This window comes from Corvus kubaryi, unplaced genomic scaffold (assembly GCF_017639235.1).
Source record: "Corvus kubaryi isolate FWS band 111438036 unplaced genomic scaffold, C.kubaryi_AGA036_p1.0 37391, whole genome shotgun sequence".
NCBI lineage: Eukaryota > Metazoa > Chordata > Aves > Passeriformes > Corvidae > Corvus > Corvus kubaryi.
In genome coordinates, this window is record NW_024581130.1 from 7,606,107 (window position 1) to 7,630,380 (window position 24,274).

The 24,274-nt window shown below is 44.7% G+C and overlaps 2 protein-coding genes across 11 annotated transcripts in view; one reads left to right on the plus strand and one right to left on the minus strand.

The window, feature by feature from the left end:
* The window catches only part of POU2F1 (POU class 2 homeobox 1), a 114,004-nt gene extending 96,786 nt beyond the window's left edge, over window positions 1-17,218 (plus strand). For 7 of the 9 annotated variants that reach the window (XM_042038043.1, XM_042038044.1, XM_042038051.1 and 4 more), the window contains 4 exons: window positions 2,699-2,804; window positions 3,213-3,558; window positions 4,341-4,429; window positions 5,633-6,309. In XM_042038043.1, coding sequence (XP_041893977.1) covers window positions 2,699-2,804; window positions 3,213-3,558; window positions 4,341-4,429; window positions 5,633-5,943 — 852 coding nt within the window. In that variant the 3' untranslated portion in view covers window positions 5,944-6,309. Of the gene's footprint in view, window positions 1-2,698; window positions 2,805-3,212; window positions 3,559-4,340; window positions 4,430-5,632; window positions 17,113-17,133 lie in introns of those variants that run through there. The other 2 variants (XM_042038050.1, XM_042038048.1) reach the window with 2 other exon arrangements.
* The window catches only part of CD247 (CD247 molecule), a 51,770-nt gene continuing 43,241 nt past the window's right edge, over window positions 15,746-24,274 (minus strand). Inside the window, exons 3-8 of one of the 2 annotated variants that reach the window (XM_042038052.1) lie at window positions 23,913-23,966; window positions 22,564-22,647; window positions 21,879-21,914; window positions 21,168-21,224; window positions 19,893-19,934; window positions 15,746-19,185 (exon numbers count right to left, since the gene is read on the minus strand). In XM_042038052.1, coding sequence (XP_041893986.1) covers window positions 19,120-19,185; window positions 19,893-19,934; window positions 21,168-21,224; window positions 21,879-21,914; window positions 22,564-22,647; window positions 23,913-23,966 — 339 coding nt within the window. In that variant the 3' untranslated portion in view covers window positions 15,746-19,119. The remainder of the gene's footprint in view (window positions 19,186-19,892; window positions 19,935-21,167; window positions 21,225-21,878; window positions 21,915-22,563; window positions 22,648-23,912; window positions 23,967-24,274) is intronic. The other variant, XM_042038053.1, reaches the window with a different exon arrangement.

Genomic DNA, 24,274 nt, shown 5'->3' on the forward strand with positions numbered 1-24,274 from the left:
GACCTGTTCTCACATATTTATATTTTACTGGCATTTGGAATATTCCACCTGGATACTGTCTAAGAGAGATAATGCTTACAAATCGGGCACTATTCAGGCATTCAGTGAGGGTGTTTTATTTAGTCAGCTCATGAACAAATACTCTGACTACCAAATTTGCACTTGGGGTTATTGCTTTGAACATATTTCAGATAATACCTCCAGTTTATATTTGGACTTTCCTTTTTCCATTTTTAAAAATATATATAAAATAATAGTAATTTTTTAAAAGCGCTTAATAGCTCTACCCCTCCTCTCTTATTTTAGCTGCTCTGGTAAGTAAATGAGCAGCAGTAAAATGTGTCATGCACTGGAACAGGTTACCCAGAGAGGCTGTGGAGTCTCCCTCACTGCAGATACTCAAGAACCATCTGGACTCAATTCTGTGCCATGTACTCTGTAGGATTGACCCTGCAGGGAGGTTGGACCAAAGGACCCACTGTGGTCCCTTCCAATCTTACCCATCCTGTGATTCTGTATCATTTGGAGATTTGGGTCACACAGATACCATTGTTGTTACTTCTAGTCAGAAATTATTTATATTAAAAAAAAGACATGGAACAAAAGAACAGTTTAGCTAATACTCATGTAATTAATTTCCCACACTTGTATTTGCCTCAGGTAAACACAAACTTCATGAAAATATGAGTAACAAAACACATGCATCAAGGTTCCTTCAGCACCTTTGCTACCAATGTCCATGGAGGTCTGTTTTCATAAATAGAAACAGTAGCTATTAGATTTCATAGTAGCTATGCTAATAGGAATGTGGTGGAATTTATGTAGCCTGTAGCTGTCCTTTTGTAGTATTTATTCCACCCTCATCACCGTAGTAGCTAATATCTTCCAGTACTTCATTAAACCATTAATTTTGGTGACGTGTTATTCTCTCCCCTCATCCTTGTCTCAGGGTGTGTGCATGCAACCTTTTGTTTCAGGGGAAGGGCTGTGTTAAATGTACTTAGTCTTTTTTATTATTGTTCTTTTTTTTCCCCTCCAATTGCAAAGCAAGGTTGCATGCCTTGCTACCAAGGCAGAACATAGTGAGATTTATGACAGTGTGTTTTAGTAACTGCAAGTTCGTTCAGACTCCAACTTAAAGGAGCTTTCCTACAGAAATTTTCCTGTTGCTGTAATCTGCCATTGTATGTAAGAAATGGAGGTGTTAACCACAGTCTTCCTTTCATCAGTGAAGTTTCACTAGTGTTTTCACTCATTCTAAGCTTCTCTTAAGACTGTGCTGCTACTCAAATGGATGTTCCAGCCCTGCTGCCCCCAGCCTTCACTGACTGTGTGCTTTGTTGATTCCTTGTGTCAGCTCTGGAGATTGTGTCCATAGGATGCTTGGGCTTAGTTTAGTAGTTTGGCTGCAAATTAGCCATGTGAAGAACAATGATGAATTTTCAGTATGGTTAGATAACCAGGGTGACTTGCAGCCTGGCTGCACGAGGGCTCGGGCTCTGCAGCAGGATTGGAGGGGAAGGCTCCTTTTGGGGGCAGCCTCCTTTTGCATTGGCTGGAGTCACTCACTGTAACCATGGGGTGAGCTGTATTAATTCCAGGTCATTCTCTGCCCTGAAATAGGGATTGTGACCTTGGCCTTAACTGCTCGCTGGACAGATGACAGATGCGGTTGCTGGGCTGCGTTAGTGGGAGGTGTAGTGTGTATCCAGCTCCGCTTAATTTCATACACTATTTGAGATGGGCAGAAAGCTTTCAGATCTGTCCCACTTGCCCCAGTCTTGTTTAAAATGCGTGAAGCATTTGACTCCCTCTAAGGGGATGTGTAGCATGAGAAGTATTTCTCTGATCATAGACTTAAGGTAAGAGAGTGGAAAGGAGGAATGTTTTAGCCTATATCCTTGGCTATGTTCTCTTGGGCAATTCTAAAGGATTCATTTCTCTCATTGATGTATAACAGCCTTCAAATATTACTGTTGGACACCATTTCTCGTCCATAAGAAGTCCTTTCCTTATATTTCATTTTTCCTCATAAGCTAGTTTCTCCAGCCTTAAATCTTTGGTGTTTATCTGTAACGCCTTCAGTTTATTGAAGCTTTCTTGTAATAAGCCATCCACAAGTGAAAATTCCATTTGTATGTTTTAAAATTCAGAGGGACAAGGAAACTTACCAAAGTAGAGCTTATAGTTTGGTTGAGTAAAAGTGAAATGTTACTCTGCTTCTCCATATAAACACATTACTCTAAATACCTTTGTTAATGCTGGGGCATTTACCTAATTTTACCAGAGAAAGAGATTTGGAGCTGAAAAGATGTTTACAAGTAAAAAAACCCAACATGTAGAAATAATATATTTTGTAACTCTTTCTGTAAGAGTGTCTCTATTAAAACAAGGTGCTCTCTTTGTGGGGCGGCAGAGAGAGAGAGAGGGCTAACCTGCAGTCTTGAGACAATATGGATATGGGTATATCTCCCTTTCAAATACTGAATTATTAAGAATAAAGATATTGCTGGCAATTAGAGAAGGTGCTATGGTTGTTTCACTGAATGATAAAGTAACGGAATTACAAAAAAAATTAGTTTATATGCAGTGTTTTCCCTGATAACTTCCTCAGCTGAGGATGGGAAAAAAGAAATCCAGGTCTAGTGTGTAACTAGCTTTGAGCAGCTGAGCAGTTTTATTCATTTTTGACCTCCAGGTGGCAACCACACCAAGCCTTGTGACTAGCAGTGCAGCTACAACCCTGACTGTCAACCCTGTGCTCCCTCTGGCCAGTCCTGCTGTCACCAGTCTGTCAGTCACAGGTAAGGGCTGATCTCTCCTTCCACCCCTACCGTTTGTCCCTTTTGAATTCTTAAAAGAGTCGTTCACTATTGGTCACTGGTATCCCAGGACATTCTTGTCATTGTTCCTTGTTGCTGCACTAGGAAGCTTCAGTTTTTGTGACCACTGAGTTGACTTTTCCAGAAATAAAATCACAGGTAGTGCTGAAACAAAATATGCTGTATTTCATTGCTGGCTTCTAGAGCTCCTCAGCCTCCCATTGAGAAGTGTCATTTCATTTTTTCATTTGAACTCTTGGTGCTTCTTGGTACTACATAAACGTCTGTTTGTGTCCCTTTCAGCTGGACATGCAGTTCAGATCGGGTGGGCAGGGGTTTCTGTTGTCTGGTATCTGTTTTGTGCTGACTTGACCAGAACCAATCTTCCAGGCACAACAGAAACCACCTCCAACAACACGGCAACAGTGATTTCAACAGCACCTCCAGCTTCTTCAGCAGTGACATCACCCTCCCTGAGTCCTTCCCCTTCTGCCTCAGCCTCCACTTCAGAGGCATCCAGTGCCAGTGAGACCAGCACAACACAGACAACCTCCACTCCCTTGTCCTCCCCTCTTGGGACCAGCCAGGTGATGGTAACGGCATCAGGGTTGCAAACAGCGGCAGCGGCCGCGTTACAAGGAGCTGCACAGTTGCCTGCAAATGCAAGTCTTGCTGCCATGGCTGCTGCAGCAGGACTAAACCCAGGCTTGATGGCATCCTCGCAGTTTGCAGCTGGGTAAGGATCAATTTTGCACACCCTTCCAGGTGAGGTGACAGAGGAGTGAAGGAGGATTCTTGGGATAAATCACTTTTATGTATCACTGTCATTTATCTCAGGTTCTGAAGGTTTACTCACAGGTGGCAATTGATCATTCCCATCACAGTGCACAAATACTGTGTTCATTTTAAAGGTGAAAAAGCTGTGTTGCAGCAATGTTGTTGCTTGATAAATCATTCATTCCACTGCAGAGCTTGACTCAAAAACTGCAATTTACCACTGAATCATAGAATCTGTCCTTCTAATTGTAAAATGGAGAGATAGCCTAGACCCACTTCACACCTCTGTATTCATTTCTCCATCATGAGCAAGAAGTTCTCAAAGATGCATGATGTTGTATTGTTGAAGTTGTAGTTTTAGAAATGTTGCTCAGACAGATGTCTCCTTGTTTCTTTAATTCCTCTTGATTTACGTATTTCTTATCTGCATTTGGGAGAGGATGATAGTTCTCTATCAATTAAGATTTCCCAAAATACTTCACAGGAATATTTTACACCAACAATGAATGCAAGTCATGTATTTACAGTGCTTGTACTTCAAGCATGTCATTAACCACTCATGGAGGAAAAACTAACTGAAAATAGCCCTTAATCTCTGGTCTTTCCTTCCTCCATGTCCCCCCACCCCTTTTGGTATTTTTAATTTTAAATATGGTGGTGTACTTTTGAACAGTGACAACCTTTTCTTAAAAGTAACACTCTTTCTCTTTTCCACTTCTTCCATGATCTTCCTTCCTGCAGAGGTGCCTTACTCAGCCTCAATCCAGGGACATTAGGTGGTGCTCTCAGCCCAGCCCTGATGAGCAACAGTACACTGGCAACTATTCAAGGTCAGTAGTGCTCCTTTTAATGCATCTCTGTCACACAGCTTCGGTTTATGTGCTCTGTTTTTGTCTACCAAAGAACACTGACTCCTCAGCACTGGGCATAAATTGTGTACGAGTAAAGGTTTTACAAAATTAAGTGTGCAAATACATCTTGTGTGTCACAGAGATAAGAGCAGGTACAACTTCAGATAGGGAATCACTGTATGGTCTTATATTGATTTAAAGGAGGCATTTAAGATACTGAATATAATCTGGAATTTATTTTGTTGTCCTCGCCTCATTGGCCTGTATCTCTAGCACGTTAGTGATTTGCTTTTTATAGCTCTTCTATAGTCTGCTTGAGCAGACTTGCACCATTCTGAGGTCTCTTAGGAGGGCAGTTCTGAGCAAGTCTTGATCCTGAATTCTTGTCCTCATATGTGTTTGAAAAGAACTTACAACAAACATCCTGCCTCCTAAAATCCTTACATAGAACTTGAAATACATAAATCCACATTCAGAAGAGTAAATATTTATTTGTTCTGGAAGTACCACACAGCCAGAAGTTACCACTGACATCAGCAAGAGTTGTTTTGAGTTCATAGTTTGCCACCTGGAGAAACCAGGTGTTACATTTGTCTAAAGAGCTAGGTCACCTCTGTGTTCAAATATCCTCTAAACTAGCTGAAAAATCTTGTTTCTAGGTTGCAAGAAAGAACCATTTCATAAAGTGTCACAGATAAATTTAGGAGATCATAATCTAAGGCAGACTGAACGCTGTAGACCCGTGAGAATAAGCTGTAACAGTGGTTGGTTATATGTCAACATTTAAAATGTTACGCTCAAGGTTACATGACCTTCTCCATCTTGTGATAGCTGTCATTTCACATGAACCCTCATCTCAACCCTTCCCAGTGCAACTTGCCTGGATGTGCAGACTCTCTGTGGCAGGAAACAGAAGCCAGTATTGTGCTAAAAGAGCTGAAGAGAGGCACAGTGGAATGAGTTTAGCAGCAAATGAAAGAGGCATTTTAGTATCTGCAAGATCTTGTCTGATGGTTATTTTGAAAAAAGAACCAGCCTATGATGAGACAGCTGCCCTCAGTGATTTAGAGAGCAAAATATCAGAGGAGGGCAAATGCAGAGACCCCTTGCTTTTAGGCACACTTTGCATTGTTGCTCACTGCTAATGTGATATCCTCCCTGCTCAATTTTCCCTTTTTTTAGCTCTTGCATCTGGTGGCTCTCTTCCAATAACATCACTGGATGCAACTGGAAACTTGGTGTTTGCCAATGCTGGAGGTACCCCTAACATCGTCACTGCCCCTCTGTTCCTGAACCCTCAGAACCTTTCTCTGCTCACCAGCAACCCAGTTAGCTTGGTCTCTGCAGCTGCAGCCTCCGCAGGGGCCTCTGGACCAGTCGCCAGCCTTCACGCCACCTCCACCTCAGCCGAGTCCATCCAGAACTCTCTCCTCACGGTGGCCTCTGCCAGCGGGGCCACGTCCACCACCACTACTGCCTCCAAGGCACAGTGAGCTGGGCTGGGCTGTGCTCCAGCAGCCTGGGTCACTGTGCGGTGGGATCGGCTGCCAGCCGGGTGTATGAACTGAAAAATGCCATGGGCATCCTCTCACCGTGTTGCTGGGGGACGAGAGAGAGAGAGAGAGAAAAGAGAGAGAGAGAGAGAGAGAGAAGGAAAAATATTTAAAAAAACAAAACAGAAAAAAAAACCAAAAAAAAAACGGAAAAAAAAAACAAAAGCAAAACAGGAAGGATTTAAAGCTGGGACAGACATTTGCCTAATTTTATAATAAACACTGTCTTTTCAGGATCGCTTCATGGATCGGAGAACTTTCTAACCAAAAATGTAAAAAAAAAAAAAAAAAAACCACAAAAAAACTTAAAAACCACAAAAACACAAAAAAAAGTGAAAGGACTACTTATCATTTCCAGCAGTCACAATGACAAGTTAAGGTGGGTTATCAATTCAAACATAGGAAGGGGATTCCTTGGTTTTTTTGGTCTAAATATCTTTCTTTTTTAATTATCATTTTATAGGTCTGTTGTACAGGCCATTATGTCATACAAGGTGTTTATAATCGTATCAATCATGTTGGGGGTTCCTTTCTTAACTGGTACAATTTAGGCAGGCCTGTATTACTGGTGTATCTCTATTATTATTATGATGATGATTATTATTATTATTATTTTTATATATATAGTTTGGACGCGTTTGTCTTTTGCTCCTGGATTATTTTCAGCGAGCTCCCACACCATGGGGGGAGGGCACGGGGGTGGAGAGGAAGAATGGAGCACAAATAGACTTTCAGTCCTAATCTTCTGGAAATGTTCTGAACAGTTTCCTCATCCTCGAATTTGTCTAATGCCTACTTGTAGGGATCAGAAGAATTTATGTTCATCATTTGTGCAGGAAGCTCAGTGCAGCAGCAGAGATCATTGTGTGCAAACTTCCAGGCTGGTCTCTGCTTTTCAAGCAGGCATAGGAAATAGCTGTAAACTGCCATTCCCCTTCTCTCAAATACTTAGACAAAATGGCCAAATTCTGCTCTTAGCTTCATGTGCTTGGTTCCTTTTACTTCAGAGAGTGGGATGTGACCTCTCAAGTGTGGAATGTGTGACAATACTGATGGCTCTTCTGTTCCAGTGATTTCGTTTTGCTGTGCAAGAGCACACACAAATATTTAAAAAACATCATTACCCAGGCTAATTGGCAGCATGTAGAGCAGCATTTACAGTCCTAGACACCTTCTAGGTGAGTTGGTACTGGATTTCAGAAGGTCACATTCTTCCTGTTCATAGCAATATTCCTTTTCTGATGCTTCCAACACTGTATTTAGAAGAACTCCCTAGTAAAAAAAGTGCTTCTGGCTTCAAAACACAGAAGCCAGGAATATGGGAACAGAAGGTGCCATCGTTAATGCCAACACAACAGAGCCACTCTGGGGCTTTGCACACCCTGGGCTGATCTCGTGTGGTCTCTGAGCTGCGGGGCTGCTCATGGGGTGAGGGTGGCAATCGGCACGTCCCGGGGCTGGCCTGGCACTGGAACTGTCTTTTCAAGGTTGATTCTGATCTGTGGAGCAAAGGATATTTTTGTGGATGAGGAAGGAGTAATGAACTGTACAGAAATTAGATCCGTATATTCTTAAATATACAATCTAGTATCTGAACCAAAAAAAAAAAAAAAGATTTTTAAAGAGAGAAGACTGGATCACTGCAATGCAGTTCACGTTGAATTTTCCATTCCTGATGGATTTAAAGGTTTCTGCCATGTGTATAAAACTAAATTACTTTTCGCTAGTGAGGGTATTAGAAGAGTCCCTTTCCCACCCACCCACTTTTCTTTTGTCACCAGAGTGTCCTAAAACAATGAGCTGATGCAGCTACATTCATTTTGTTGATGATTCAGGGGGATCCTGGAGCTTCTCATCCAAGATCCGGAAGGCAGCAACTTTAAACTCTACACATGCTTTGGTTTGTGGCCTGAGCGTGTGGGATTTGTGTTTGCACTCAAGTGGCAGAACCCCTTATCTCTCCCCCCACCACCATGATTTTGCTCTGTTCATCTCTAACCCTCCACCTTCCTGTTTTACTGATATTTAAACCAATTACCCCTAAATCTTCAAAACTAGTGAACTGCAAGCAGGGAAACTAACAAATGTCCGTCCACCGTTTCTTATGTGTTTTTGATTTTTTTATGTTTTATTTTTTTAAAACTAAGCTTGAACCAAAGTCAATTTCTAGCAAGCTGCTGTACTAATGGACTAGTTTGTATAAGTGCAGTTCAGATGCAGAGAGGCGATAGATGCTACTGACAATTTCTTTTTCATTTGTCTTTTGTTTTTATTAATTTTATATAAAAGTTGCTGCTTGTTTTTAATCTTTTTTTTTTTTTTCTTTTGGTTGGTAATTTGTGTTATCCTTGGGGCAGACTCTTAACTTGATTTTGTTTTCTTTTATTTGATGTGTAAATAGAATGGCAATGTCAGAGGATTGTTAATCCAAGAGGTCCCACCTTTATCCCCCCAGTATGGATGAATCTCAGTATTTTTGATGTGTCTCTACGTCTTCAGGCTGTGCAGGAGACTTTTAGGGCTATGAATAATACTGCAAAAATGGCAATGGCCCGCAGTAAAAGCTTCAGAGCAGCAACAGATACAGCTGGGTGAGCTTCAGGGAGGTAGGGAAAAGTAGAAGAGAAGATGCTGGTACCCACTGTGCTGGTCTGGAGGCCACAGCACGGTCTATAGTTTCTACCAAAGGAATGCAAGTCCCTGGGACTTGTTTTGAGTGAAGTAAGAGGGTGGGGAAAGCTGCAGCTGTAGCGTTTGTTCCTGACTCCGAAAGTCCCTGCTTACTTTCACACCTGTGCAAAAGTACAGTTTATCAGGAAGCTTTTTTTGTTAGAGGGGGGAGACCACCAGGCTTGTCTCCGATGGATCCCCTCCTCCCCAAGGGTTTTGGGGTGGGGTGGGGGGCATGGTCCTGGCAGATATCTAGGAAACACAAAGAAAGGTGGGCCTTAAATCAGTGGAAAATCCTCTCTCCGCAGTTCCAAGAGACTGTGCCATTAGCTGTCTGAATGAGTTTTCATGTCCCATTCTTGCTGGTTTGTGGTTGGGAGAGGGTCTTGTTGAGTACATATCTGGAACACTAATGCAGCTTGGATGGTTTATTTATTATAAAAATCTGCTTTTTTTCCTGACTACCTTTGCATTGGTCACATGGCTTTGGTGTGAGCACCTTATACCCCTTTACCCTCCTCTTCTCTACCCCATCGCTCTGTCTGGGGCCCAGATTCCAGGGAATTCTTAGCAAGTTTTTTTCTGACAGAAACTGGAAACTCAGAGTAGCCACATATCCAAAAAAAGCTTGGTTTTGTTTGCAGAAGCTGACATAATACCCAAAGAGCACATATCCCATGGCATCCATTGCCTGTGTGCTCTGATTCATTGTCCCCTAAAACATCCCTATGGCTGACTGACTTGTTCCTGGAGCCTACTTTTCATCCCTATCAGTGTTTTTCCTCATGGATGCTGGCTACCTCCAGTGTTTAGGTGAAAGAAGGAAATCAGACTGGCAGTGAGTGTACTTCTGCCAAGTTCAGAGAATGAAAAGAAAGTGAGATCATGTACCAGAATTTAGCAGAAGTCTCTTTTTTAAATTATCCTTGTGTTGGCAGCAGGAATTGATGCATCTGAAAAGAAACTATAACAATTGTGTACAGAGCCAGTAAATACGATCACAAGGAGTTTGGTGGTGTGTTGGAAAAGGATAATAGCATCTCTTTTTCAGAGTTCCATGTCTCTGTATTTAAAGGTGAGAGGGTTGCTTTTCATAGTTTGCAAGCATGTCACAGGACCCAGGCAAGAAAAGAGAAGGTGAAAAACTCATTGCAGGCAGGGTTAGTTCAAAAAGCAAGAGATTTATGGAGACACAAACACAGATATGCCCAGAAGGTGAAAAATAATTTAGAGAATGGCTTCAGGAGTTGGTCTTGTAGCTTGGTGATGACATTTTTTTCTGTTCTTAAGAAAAACATGTTTAGCTTTAGCACGTTTTTGCTTTAGTACACTTGGTCTCCTCCGAACCCACTCTCCACAGTCACTGTGGAAGGATTCACGAATAGTCCAAAGAAAGTACACACAGGTGTGGCTGCTCACAATAGCTACATCTGCTTAAATTTCCTACAGAGGATTAATTTTGTTTCTGAGATACTGTATATGTTAGTCTAAGTACATTTTTATCGTGTCACTGTGAGGTGGTGTGGATGTGCATGTAGACATTTCTTGGAACTGTGACCTAATGTTCAAATGCCACCTCTGTAAACCTCACACCATGTGCTTTCACGTGTTTCTGCAGTTGAGTTAGTGAAGGACACAGGAGGATTAATTCCTTAACTCTCTGCACATTCCTGTGAAGCAACGTTCCTTAAAACAGGAATTCCCTCCTTTTTCTTGTTTTTTGTTGCAAATGGAGCAGTACAGCCATTACAGCTGGAGCCATACCACAGATACTAAACCAAAGCAACATCTAATTTACCTTAGATATCAATTCATATTTTCTTAGATAAAGAAATATATAAAAGTACAAAATGATCTTAAAGAGACAAGTAGCTTCTCATGGTCATTCGAGTGTTTTAGGAGACAAAATAATGCATCTGGTCCAAACTTTCAATGACACTTGGTTTTAAACTGGAAGTTTAAAATGTAGATGTTTTTATTGCCACGTTAACTTTATGAAGAGTCACTATTCCCTATTGCTGTTTTGCCTAAAATGGTTAAATGCTGTTTTTCCATGCCATATACCCCAGCAGGCCCTGTGTATCCCTGGTGGATGTTGCCTAGGGTGGAGTATGACCAAAGGAATAAGCTGGCCTGCTTCCCCCATTGCATTTATGGTTGTCAGTTCTCACGCGGCCAACTCAAATCCCTTTCTATTTTTGCACCCAGTACATCTGCCCTCTCCCTCCCAAAGTACTATAGCAATAGAGAATTCAAGATACCTACCTTGCACAAGTTCTACCCTTCCCACTCATGAAATCTCTTGCTGCTGCCTGTGAGTTTCTCTCTTCTTTCTGGAGGGGAGTCCCCTAAAATACTTTAAAGATACTTGATAGAGGTTTCGTCAAAAAGTTGTTGGTTCCAATTTGCAATTTCTTCAGATGTTCATATCTTTGTCTTCATGATCTGAACAGTACCTGGTTCCCTCTGTCACTGCAAGTAGTTTCAGTGCTTTTGGAACGATGAAAAGCAATTCCTCTATTTCCATATCTTCACACATGGACACAGAGTAACTCATGGAAAAAAGCTTGAATTTTTTTCAGCTTATCTGTCTTCGTTTGAGCTGTCTGCCACTTCTCCCAAGTGGGGACATGCTCTGAATTTTTACTCCTATGGGATGCTTTTAGGAGGGCGTTAGGGAGACTGCACTGAAATTACGAACAGTTTAACTGTGGGAGAAGAGACATCTTTTACTCAAGTAGACAAATAAGGTCAGCATGTAGAACTTCTTTTCTGACCTAATTCCTAAACATGAAGCAGCTACTGAGCTTTGTCTCGGGGCTGCTTGTAGGTCCATCAGTGATGCCCTGCTAAGAACCGTCCATAACTGGAATAATCTGGGTCCCCTTTCTCCCTCCCTCCCTCCCTCCCTCTGCCTCTCCCCCTCCTTGCTCCTTCCCCGTCTTCCCTCAGCGAAAGGTAGCACCATACAGCTCTGAGAACAATACTTGTGGGTAGCAGCTGGCTTCTGGCACCTTCATAAAATACCTCAGCATAGCTTAGCATTGTCGCAGAACTGGTTTTAAACTGAAAAAATCAGAAGAGAAAAGCAAACTTTATAAATAGTGGAGATAATTCTAGCTGTAGAGTTTAGTTGAACTGATGGTTTATTATGATTGATAAACATGATTATGCTGTATGTATTTGAGATCCTGTTTATAGGTTACAACTTTATAGGGTCGGGTGGGGGTGGGTGGATGTTGGGGGCAGAGAAGGGGGTTTGACTGTGTTAGAAGGAAAATGTTTGCTCATAAATTTTTTTCCTTGTATCTGTCTTGCCAAAGGAAACATTTTGTCGCTCCTGGGTTTGGGATTGTTGTTTGGTTGGTTTATCTGTGGTCTAATCTGCAGCACAGCACGTGGTGGCATGCAGGTTACTGGTGGGGTTGCTGTTCAGGGTCCTTTTGAGTGTGCGCACACTTCCCTCCCTCTTGGCCTTTCCTTGCCCCTCGCTGGGATCTGAAGATGAGGCAACACGTATCCGGGAGGCTCGTGGGAGAGATGGCTGTACTGGGCTGGAATCGACCTCGGGGCTGTAAATCCGTTTCAGTTGAGTTGAGTTGAGTTGCTCCAGAGCTGAACTGGGTCCGCTGTGTTTAACTCCAGGGAGGGACAAGAATGGTTGTCGCATCTTAATCTATCTGGGAGAGCAAAAGTGAAACAGGTTCCTTTTATCCCCCTTGTCTTGTTACTGAATGTAGGGCTTGTAGTGCTTGATAATAGGTGGAAAACTTTTTAAACACTTCCTTTTCTAATAGCAATGCTAATCCTGTCTAGACCAAAAACTATGAAAGAAAAAACCAAACTGAGAGAGGTGAAAGCTAACCTACTCCTAACACCTGGCTGGTCTGCCTGAAAGGGTTGAAATACTGTGAGACGGTTGTGGGAGAGGAGCTTTGAGGTGTTGTTGGCGAGGGACCGGGTCGTTCTCCTGGCCGATGTCTCGGTGTTGTGGTGGGAGTAGCAGAAGAGCGAGTGGTTCTTGCCTCGGGAGGGTGTTGCAGCCAGCTCCGTGTGGGCTCCAAGGCTCCCTTCCCGTTTCCCCTGAGGCTGCTGGAGCGGGGGAAGAGGGCAGGGGTGTGCGTGGGTGTGTGTGCGAGTGCGTGTGAGCACCAGCCGGCGCTGGCTGCGTGCGGGGAGCGAGAGCTGGGTTTCTAAAGGAGCTCGACTCCGCTGGGGACGGAGAATTCCCAGTGGCCTCGTAGGGAACCAAAGGCACTGATAAGTTGTCAGCTCTGCTGTTCTCAGAGCGGGTAAGAGGAAAAGCTGGGTGGGGGTTTTTTGAGCTTTGGGTCAGTGTCCCTTCCTCTAAGGACCTCATCTCTTGCGGGTACTCCCACCTTTTCTGCATGGAGTTGCTTTGGCTCTGTGAAGACAAACGGTGTCTGGGGTTTGCCCAGTGCTGCAGGTCTTAGGCTGATGGTGGGATACAGTCAGGGAAAACTGTTTCTTTCCTTCAGATGTGGAAGCAGTGTAGTCCAAGGTCAGAGTCTGTTCAACAGCTTTTGCATATGGTCTTTCTCTTAAGGGAGGGACCTTGAAGACTCCTTTCTTTGCTCCCCAGAGTAGCCTTGTACATGTTCATGTATCGTGCTATTGGGCTGAGCTGTTTTATCAGTGAACTTGGTGAGCTCTTGTGAAGAAAGGGAGGGAGGAAGGGGGAGAGCGGGTTGTCCAGCTACTCTTCCTCCGGACACCAATTGGGTTGCAGAACTTCACTGAAAGCTTTACTAATAGAATTGTTGTTCTGACATTATGTAAAAGTGGTATTAATATTGTGTGACTTTTCAAAGAGCTAGTTAGATTTATAGATAGGTAATAGGGATATTGAAGAAATGACTTCTCAAAGAAAAGAGCACTTGGAACAAAAGAAGTGGAAAACAAGGTGTGCTTTATGGAAAACAAATCTGAGGAAGGAAATGAAACAGCTTGTGGGAGGCGAGGGAAGATGATACCCTTTGGCGTTCCTTAGTGCTGCTGAGGCTCTGCCCCAGAACTGGAACATTACCCCCTCTGCCTTATTTCATCTCTCTACCAAACAGGACATTGTCAAGTAGCTCAGACCAAAATGCTGATCTGTCTTAAAACTGTGTCGGTCTGCTGGGGAGTATTCTTCGGCAGAGCTTTACATAATACCGTAAGATACTTAATTTATCACGTTAGCTTCCCCTTCCCTCCCAAAATTGTCTTCTCTGTTGTAGGCCCCACTTCAGGATTCACACTGCCTTTGCTGAATTCTGTGGCAGCAGCTACGGAAGCCCTGTTTCCTGAATGTCGTAGCTTTGTGTGCGTTCCAAGCCGGCCTGTTGCGGTGCTATGAAAACCTGAAATTATTTAACAGTAGGAATCCCAAGACCTTAGGAAATGGCGTGCCAAGGGGCAACTCGTGGAGACCGCACAACCCCCTTGAGAAACCATACAGGAACAAGAGCACCCGTGACAGTGTCCTGAGAACAAGGCAGTTGAGACAAAACCTTTAGTTCTTCCCCCACTGACTCTCCATGTGTCGGCCTCTGTGACCCTGGTGCTCCCTGCGCCTGAGCGAGTCCGAGGGGAAAACGCAATGAGAAAGACTTGGAGCTCAGGGCCGCTCCCCGCGAGTTCCCGGGGAGCCGGGCTGCGCCTCCCTGCAGAGCGGGGAAGGGAAGGCACCGCTGCGGGTGGCTCAGAGAGGGCTGGAGCAGCAGCGGCCCTGTGGGCACCTCGCGTGCCAGCGCTCCGTGCGAGGGCCCGGGCAGGAGCTCCTTCGTCCCCGCCAGTGCCGTTGTTCCATTTCCTTCCTCTGTGGTAGTATCTAAGGCTAGGTGTGAGTAGGTGTGGGGTGTTTATCCGCCACAGGTACAGGAGCTGTCGTATACCTCATTTCTAACTCGTAACTGAGTAACTTGCTTTAACTTTCTCCAAACCCCACAGAGTTGCCAAGTCTGCCCTCCCTCCTTTGATTAACACTGAACTCTGGCCTATAGCACCCCGTGACCTGCAACCTGGGGAGTGACCCCCTAACGCCTCTGAATGTCGCTGCTTAAAAGCTACTGCAAAGTGAGGGCAAATTGCAATCTTATCTTATTTCCTTTGGTTACAAGGGGTCCTCTTGATTAGTCTGTGAATATCCACCCCCTCCCCTCCACTCTCCAACGAAAAGGGCCGCCCACGCTGCCTATTCCCACCCTGGAGCAGCGCTGAACTCCAGGGCCTGGAGGCACTCTCAGCCCACTGCTGTGTACATGCTACTCACTTTTTAACATGACCAAAAAAGCAAAAAAAGGAAAAAAAAAAGGAATCTCCAAATATTTAATTTTCTTCTTTATTATTTGACAATCCTGTATCCCTTCCCCACTCCCCCAACCTGGCCAGAAGCTGCATCCTTAACCCGGTCCATCTTTATTTGAATGTAGTTCCCCTACCCCCATGGGAAAGAGAAGCTTTGTCAGGTCACGGTGGCTGCTATAAGTCGGGAGGGGGCGGTTTCTTTGTTTTGTTTTGTTCTTTTAAAATTTCCAGCCAAAACCAAAGATTTCCTAATGATTGTATAAACTCAAAACAAACAAACAAACCAAAGACAAAGGGCGTCTTCAGCACCAAGCCCACCTGTGAGGCCGGCCTGGCCTGGCCGGGCAAGGGTCACTGCCAGCCTGGGGGCCAGCCTGGGGCTCCAGAAGGCTCTGGGTGGAAACTCCCGGCTCCAGGGTGAAATCTGGGGCACAGGTGCTGGGAGGGGAGGCCGGGGCTTCGCAGGTGGGTTGAGGAGCTGAAGACTTGGGTGCAGGATTGGCTGCTCTGCTGGGTGCTTTAACCCTCTGGGGGCTGGGTGATGTTGATTAATACACGCTGAGGTGCACTTCTGAGCTTCCCCCCCTTCACTGCTTGGAAGAGGCTGTCCTGTCGTGAGAAATCCCTGAAAGAAGAAGAAGCAGCTTTTCATTTCTCCTCTAGTTCCTTTTTTCTAGATTTCTTTTATTTTTGCAGCACCACTGTGCAACTATGCATTGTATTTCTCAACCTTTTATGCTAGGTAGATGCCTGTGACTTTTTAACTTTTGGGGGGGGATTGCAAATGGAGGAACTTTTTACATGGATCTTTTTAATCTCAGTTGATTGGGGGGTGTTTGGTTCTAGGGTCATACAAGCTCTATCCCAAAGCAAAATCCAAATGTTAATATTATTAGCCTGATGCAGATACCAAAGATAATTTCTTTCCTGCAGAACCTTAGACTTGTGTATTAAGTACGATTACCCAGCACTTGCATTAGTCTAACCTCAGTAATTCCAAAGCTTAGATGTATATTTTGGTATATTTCTGGGATATTAAAAAATTGTCGTTTAAATTCTTGTTTGTTTCAGTGTAATGCTCTTAAAGTCATAGCATGGAGATAACTGAACTTGTCCTATTCTTAGTAGTTTGAAATAATAGTATTTTTGTATGTTTTGGGTGTGTCAATGTATGTATTAACATAACGGTTTTCACTGCCTAGGTGTTCATAAATAATAATAAAAGAAAAACCAACTACAAAGGGTTTTTAAACTGTACATAATATTCCGTGAGGAATTTCCACCAGACCAATTTGGATCGCATTTTCACTGATGGCCGCTCCCAACTGGGATTCTTTCTTTCTTTTTAAAGAGACAGCATGTTCTTTTTTTTCCCCCGCTGACCTGAGGTTCTTTCTCAGTGTAAAGGGGGTTTCACTGTTTTTAAGGGGTGGGCCAGAGAGGAAGTAGCCTAAATTTTGTTTTTAAAAAAGTATTTAGCATGTTAGTTGGAAAACTACCCCTTTGTATGAAGAATTGGGAGTGGAAAACCAAGCCCTTTCTTCTAAATCAGATAATAATTTTCAAAGAAATGAGGATTTGTGAATGTCTGTAGTGTCTGGGCAGTCCCTTTTTGCTTTTGTTCTAAATAAGACAAGTTTTTGGTCCTAACAGTTTCACTGCTCTGTGCAACTGCCTGCTTACACTGGCTGGGAGGTTTTTTTTTCTCTTGCCCTTCCTCATACACTGCATTTATACACTTGAGGTCAGCAGAACACTTGAAATCAAGGGCCATATGGGAGTACTCTACCCAAACACAACCCAAGCTTTTCTTGAGAATGAAATGTGAGAGTCCCACACATTTCAAAACCTTGCTGATCACACTAAGGGTGAGGAGGAAGGCGAAATGCTGTCTCTTTAAAGATGTCCTTTATTATTATATTATTATTATTATTATTATTTTCCCAGTGGTTGCCTACAGATAGCTGTAGGCATTGAGAGATTGTGTAGATTACAGTAAATCAGAATGAAAAGGTAGATTTTGTGTAGATGCATTTGTCTGCTGTAATTTTTTATATATATTAAACTTACTGTAATTGTACAGTTCATTTCTGTTGTAAACATCATTAAACCATTTTCCAAGTGTTTTAACATGTATGCACTTGTTTGTAGTTTTTAGATGTGTCAGGGGAAGGCCGATTCCCCTTCCCCCATGCCTCAGACTGGGCCAGAAGATTGAGCTGTGGTGCCCTTTGTCTTGTCAAACTGAAGGAGAGCCCAGGTTTTATGCACTCTGCTTGAAGCTTTTGTTCTAATTCTGTGTTTATCAGCTCCCCTCCTAAAAGCAGAAACAGCTTCAGTTCCTTCCTGAAGGCAAAGAGGAGACTCTGCTCAACCCCATGGTGAGTGGCCCCAAAAGCAGCATTGTATGATTTTTGAACTTAAGGTATCTGTTGTTATAAAAAGAGCATAAAGGTGATTTTTTTTTCCCCCACAAAGAATCTCATTGCTATTGTTTAGTGGTTGGTATTTCATGCTGCCGAAACCTGTGACTTCTACACCTTGTAGATATGGTTATGGTGATTTAAAAAGAGAAAGCTGTTTCCAGTACTCTTTGTTCTTGCATCGAGTGCTTTGCAGCATAACTTTACTGTAATTTTCAGCTCAGCTGTCTCAGTTATCACCCAGTTCTCTCAATTTTTCTTGTCACTGCAGAACAGTAAGGGATCAAGGAAGTCAGGGGTTTTTTTGCAAGAAACATTCATCACCATGTCCCAGTTTTGAGGGTTTTTTTTGCTTTAATTTATTGTAAATACTCTTTAAAAGCTATAAGCACCTACTACAGGTACAGTTTTACTGCTAAAGAAGTAAAACTGCCTTGGAACTTGCATAGCACCCATTTCAACAAGTTTTTCTGCTGCTAACCCACCCAGTCCCTGGAAAGAAGACATAACCTCATCTGGGCAGTGACCAGGGCAGCAGCTCTTGTTCGACAGCCTTGCTTTAGCTCTGCTTCCTCTGTGAGGACTGGTGAGATGGCCTGGTCAGCTCCTGAGTCGAGGTGAGACACCCCTGATTTTGCTGGGCTGGATTTGTCCTTGCTGAATTCTGTGCAGCCTTGTGAGGCTGCAGCAACAGGAGATGAGTGTCCCTTTGAGACTTGGGTTTGGGGCTCCTGGGATGTGTGTAGGAGCTCCTGTTGGAATCCTGTCTTCCTCAGCTTCCCTGGAGATAGTGCTGCTGGGTGCAGGCTGGTTCAGATGGCCTGAATGCCTCAGGTAAGGAGCTCGTGCCATTCCCACTGCTGTTCCCTACACACACACAGGACTCGGGCACTGTTTTATTAATTCATTCATCAAAAACACACGACTTTACTGAACTGGTGTCTCTTTGGAATGATACCTGCACCTTTTAGAGACAGCTTCATGAGAGACTGGTTTGGAAACTGCATTTATGTTGGCTTTTGTACAGCTTGTTGTCTGGAAGTGATAATAGGGGAGCCCATCTCCTTGTTTTCATTGTTTTTCTGCCTTCAGAGAAGTCTCTCACCTGGGTTACCTGGCTCATATTTATGGATGAGTGGCAGTGCCATGGCTTGATCTTTTCTGGGATATTGGTGCTCATTCTCTTCCTACTGGAAAGTTGGCATTCAGCCTCTCTGCTTCACTACTGTAACATCATGTCACTCTTTATAATTAAAGAAAAAGACAAATTTAAAGCAAAAAAGGGTCAAATAGTCTTAAGATAAATACTACAGGAAATAACTACAGTCCTATCTTTACAAGTTAAATGCAATAAAACCATAATTCCATAATGTCTTAATACTCTGGAAGACAGGGAAGAGCTATGGAAATAGCTGTGTTTGTTAGAAGGCTGTGGTCTGGTCCCACAACACAAACCTTCCCCCAAAAAAATCAGCATAATAACCACTATGGCTGGAAACAACTTTACAGATCTGTACATTCTAATAGCAAAAGCAGTTACATGATTCAGGAGGAGAGGGAGGAGGGAAGGTCCAGTCTCTGTGCACCAACCCAAGGAGGTTCTTGCACATAGAAAACACACAGTGCTTGTGTTGGATGAAGAGGCTTTCCCCCCTCTCCTCCCCAAAGCAGGTGGGCATCTCTCACTCTTGCCCATCCCCTCTGAGGCTCCTACTTAGCGGGGGGGCAAAGGCTGCATTTGGAGAGCATCATAAGTGTCCTTGGTTGCTGCACTGAGCCCCTGAAAAACAAAACCAGAAAAATAGGTGAGGCATGAGTGTGAGTGCTTCCTTTTTCCCTGGCTGACCAGTCAGCAGCAGGATGGCAAGGGCTCAGTCAGGAGCATAAGTCTGATTTTTTTTGCCTACGGAAGTTTTTACTCCTGAGTGATTCTTTAGTCTTTGTATGGTGCTATCACTTACCTGAAGGCAAGGTGCATCCTGAATAATTGTTATGAACATATGACTACAGCAACTCATCCTAACTGCTTCTGCAGATCTTTGGAGTACATTTTATTTGCGTATTATTAAGAGCTAACTGATGCTAGAATGAGCTCTGATAATTAAATGAACAGACATCAAATCATGGACTTTGGACTTCTCTTCTTTGATTTGGAAGGGAAATCAAGTGCAGCTCTGGGTAAGTAAGTTGGCAGTGGGACCTCAGGTGGCTGTGAATCCCGGGAAGCATCCCCTGACAGCCCAGCCCTTTTCCTGGCAGCCTGCTCGGGTACAGCAGCTGTGCCCTGTGTTACAGATCCCAGAGCCAGGGGTAGCTGGGGCTTCCAAGAATGAGGAGTTAGTGAGACACCTGGTGCCTGCTTGGGGAACCTCCAGCTGCCCTTCACTTCTCCGTGCCTCCCTGACAGTGCCATTGGATATCCAACCACAGGCTACACCTCACTGAGGAGGACGGGTGAGGGGAGCAGCTGTGGGAGGTGGTGCCTACCTGGTAGAGACCTTCATTCCCTTTGCCTCGCCGCCTCTGCTGCTTTGGGAAAACAAAACAAGCACAGATTGATTAGTGAGTGCTTTCCTGATTATGCAAAAAGAAAGAAACCCCCTGAGTTCCCCCATCCTCTGCTGAGGGTGTACAGGATGTACCAGCTGTGCTTGGCCTGGACTGTGCTCTGCACAGGAAAGCACCTGGTAAGTCTGGACCAGCCCAGACATGCTGCAAGGGGTGTTAATGAGAAGATAGAGATAATAGGAAACAAAAAGAAATTGTTTTGGTTTGCTGATGTATTTTCCTGTCATGCTGTTAGAATGTTGCTATTTCTTTGATTCACTGTATGTATAGAGATTTGGCAGCATTCCTGTAGACACTGATTATTTAGTAATAGATTGTATCACAAACGTGTCAAGGAGTAGTGCTTGTTACAGTTAAAATTGCCGCAACCTGTTAAATGATCATCTATTTGGAATGGGACAAGGGCTTTGGTGTTCTGTTCCCTCCAGAAACAGAAACATTCAAAAAACATGGTGCAACTTTATAGCCCATAGCTCATAGACAGAGCTTGACTCTGGCAGCGGGGCATTAGAATAAAAAAAGGGAACAGATTAAATGTTGGTGTTGCTTCAGCATTCCTCAACACTAAACTTTGTTTTGAAATGCCCCTTTTTTCATGTGTCAGAAGGAAATGAAAGGTTAGATATAGATAGATAGACAGACAGACAGATAGATATGACACTTTGACGTAAAATAGAACCTGTGTAGGTCAGAGCAATTTTTCATTTTGCCATAAACAAGTGTCCCCAGATGGTTTGTTTTTTTTTTTACACAAGCCCCCCTTCCCCAGCAGCTTGTGCACAGAGCTAGAACTCTCCCTTTGCTGTAGTTGGAGACATGACTGATGTGTGCCTTCTTAAACATTTGAGAGCAGAGCTGTGGGAAGGAGAATATTTCCCCTATTCCTTGTCTGCAGTCAGGCACAAGGAGGGGCTGGCACTTGCTCTCCTGATCCTGTAACACCAGCCAGGCTTGGTGGCCTGTGGAGGGAAACCATAACCTTGCACCTCTGAATTGCTCTGGAGAAATGCGCTCCAAAATCTTCCTGTGCTGCTGGACCACTGCAGCACTTGACACCAGACCTTCCTTCAGCTGTTCCTCACCCATCTCATGCCCTCTGCCCCCTCAGCCAGGGCAGCCATCAGGGGTTTTCTGCCCAAAAGCTGAAATGTTTTCTGTTGCCAGGTTTTCACTGGGAAGGAAAGTAAGTCTCACCTCTCCCTTCATTCCAATCTCGCTGTATGCCTCGCCCATCTTGTCCTTCTGCAGTGACTGCAGGTAGAGAGGGGGAAGGAGTCAGTGTGTCAGTAGAAAAGCCAAGGCAGCCCCTGGGTGGCCACACTTCAGCCAGCTGCTCTCAGTGTCTGATTCAACAACAGTGAAGCTCTTGGAAACGAGCTCATTTCTCAAGCACTGCAGACCCAGACAGACCCGAGTTAAGACATGAGAATTAACATTCCTGTATCTGCTTTGGAGCACAGACCACCACATTTAGCCAGCATCAAATAACTCAATCAAGGGTTTCCTAAGCAGCCCCCCTTTGATGCACTGGCATTTGGCCTTTGCCAGAGAGCAGTCACAGGGGCTGGAGACCATGCACAGAAAACACTGCAGCAGGGATCACATGGGATGAGGGTTGGTTAGTCACTAGCATTAGGCATTAGCAGGTATCTTGATCCAAGTTCTTTTCCCCACCTCCCAAGGCAGTGTTTTTCTCCTATCACACACAAGTGAGCTGAAATTTTCTAGCAGAAACAAAGGGCTTGGAGGGAGGTGTTGGGTGGAAAGGAAGAGAAGCCTTTAAAAGCAGCTGTTGAGTTTTGAACCAAAGCTGAAATTGGGCGGGGGGGGGAGTCTCCTGTGAAACAGCATCTCCTGTTCCCAGCCATCCCTCCCTCTCTGCTCCCTCCAGAGTGCTCTACTCACAGTGTAGACAGTGTCCTGAGGGTTCTTTCTTCTTTGCTGTAAAACAAAAGAAAAAAGTTGCCCATACATTGCACTGCCAGCATCCCTCACCACCTTGTACATGCTTGTGCATTTGCTCCATGGCACAGCTGTGGCTCATGGGACTTTCCCTGCCCATTCCAGTCCATCCTGCCTCCACTCATAAGGCTCTGTTCAGACAACTTGTTCTCAGGAAAATTAATTTTAACAATTGGTAAAACTTAGTTCTTCTCTGCTCACTGCCTACAGCTGTCACCTGCTGATGCAGGAGGTTTTCCCTCCCTTTTCCTTTGAAAGTGATGGGCTCTGCAGCAGAAGGAGTTGTTTTGGCTGCTGCTCTGCTTTGTGGGCGCTTGTTTGTTGGCATCAGACGCAGCAAGCTCTGTGAAACACCCACCGCTGCCGGGCCTCCTCCGCATCCGCCCCGGGCCCGGGTGTCACTTCCCACCCCGGCTGGCTGCGAGCTCCCAGCCGAGCGAGGGGGGCCGAGATCAAAGGGGAGGGAGAGGTTCTCTGCTGTCCCCCCGCGCCGCCCGAGTTACGACACAGATGGCGTCGTTCCCTGCCCGGGAAGGCGCTCGGGTGGCTGCGCGTGTGAGCAGCGCTCTGACACGGCGTGGGAGGCACCAGATCAAAGGACAGAGGTGCACATGGAGGAGGAGGTTACCTGGTGTCTCCTGCCCAGCTCGGGGTCTGCTCCTCGCTTTCCTCCCAGAACATCGTAATCGTCTCTGTGCGCACGGGAGAGTTTCTGAAACAGGAGAGCAAAAGCAGTGGATGGACACCGAGATAATGAGATAATAGAGCCTGACTTAACACAGAAGAGAAAGGGAACCCAGCTCGGTTCACAAGGACTGTAACTGAACTAGAAATTATTTTTTACTTCCTAATGCAACTGTCAACAAAAAGGTCTACATCTAAGCCATGGATGACACAAAACTGCAAGCTGTTGCATCAAAAACATTTCCTAAGTGTAAAGGAGTTGAAAACTAGAGAGCATGAAGGGGAAGGACTCTGACTTTCATGCTTTCTCTCCCACTGGAAAGTGAAGATCCATGAGCTTCATTTTTCTTGCAGAGCAGCTCATGTAAATTTGCATCAGGCAGCTACAGAAATTTTATGCCCAACAGAGTTCTTAGCTGGGAAGGGTTACCTTGGACAAGGGCAAAGGTGAGATTTCAGGTCAGAATAGCACAGCTGACAGAGTGCTACTTGAAAGGTGACAGGCTACACTTAAACTGAAAAGAAATTACATTAGTGTTCATACATTACAGAGTTAAACAGAACCCATCACAGGATGTGGCTATGGTCAAAAGCGTGCGAAAAAAAAAATTAAAAGACAACTAGACATAGCCAAAATAGCTAAGAGTTTAATGCTGCCATGAGTGAGCAATTTAGTGAGGAGGCACAGGCAGGATCTTGTCTGTCCTCTTTCACTGGCTAAAGGTGCTGTCCATGGTCAGAGCACAGGACAAGGTACATCTCTGGAATCATCTGGTACAACAGGGCTTGCTGAGGGGCAACAGGAAAGCTTGGGAATGGAGACACAGGGGCTGTGGTGGCTCAGGCTCCACACACTTGGCAATGTAAGAGCTGCGGGTGCCCAAAGTCAGCTCCACACCATTCCTTGGCATTTGCCCTTTGCCCAGCCCACATCAAACAGAAGCAGCAGCAGCACCAGGGGCAGTCGCTGCACACACACACCCAGAGGTCTCACAGGCCTGTTCCATAGGGCAGCACAACAAACAGCCTGGGCTCCTGCCAACCTTCAGCTCAAATCAGGAACCTACAGCCCAAAGACCTCTCTAGTGTCTGACCAGAGTGGTGACACCAGAAGCTGCCCCTGCGAGGTTTTACCTTTCCTCCTTACAGCTGCCAGGCTGCACACAGGTACAGCCTACTCATTAGCTGGCTCATCCAAAGCTTTTCTGACCAGCAGGAAATTCACTGTCTCTAAGTGCCCCAAAAGGTCTGTCTGGGTGGTGGATTAAAAAACAAAGACCAGCAGTTACTCACATTGTACACGTCATCCTGGCCTGGTTGCAGCTGTGGTTCAGAGGCCTGGCTGAGCTGAAAGAGACCATTCCATGAGCAGAGAGACAGTGGCTCCCTTCAGTCCTTTCATTCCCTCTCTCCTACTCTCATCAGAAACAGGGTAACCCACAAACAGCTCCCTGTGAGGCTACAGGCAATGTAAACCACTGCTGCAGTGGCACTTTTATCCACACACCAGCCTGCTCTCAGCAGCCAAGTCATTTTACTTCACATCACACCAGCTCACAAACATCTGAGTTTGTTCCCTACATACCTGCCCTCCTCAGATTTGCCTCTCCATTCTTTTCCTGTCTTAATCTTGTGCCTCCCTGGGCCCCTGGTTC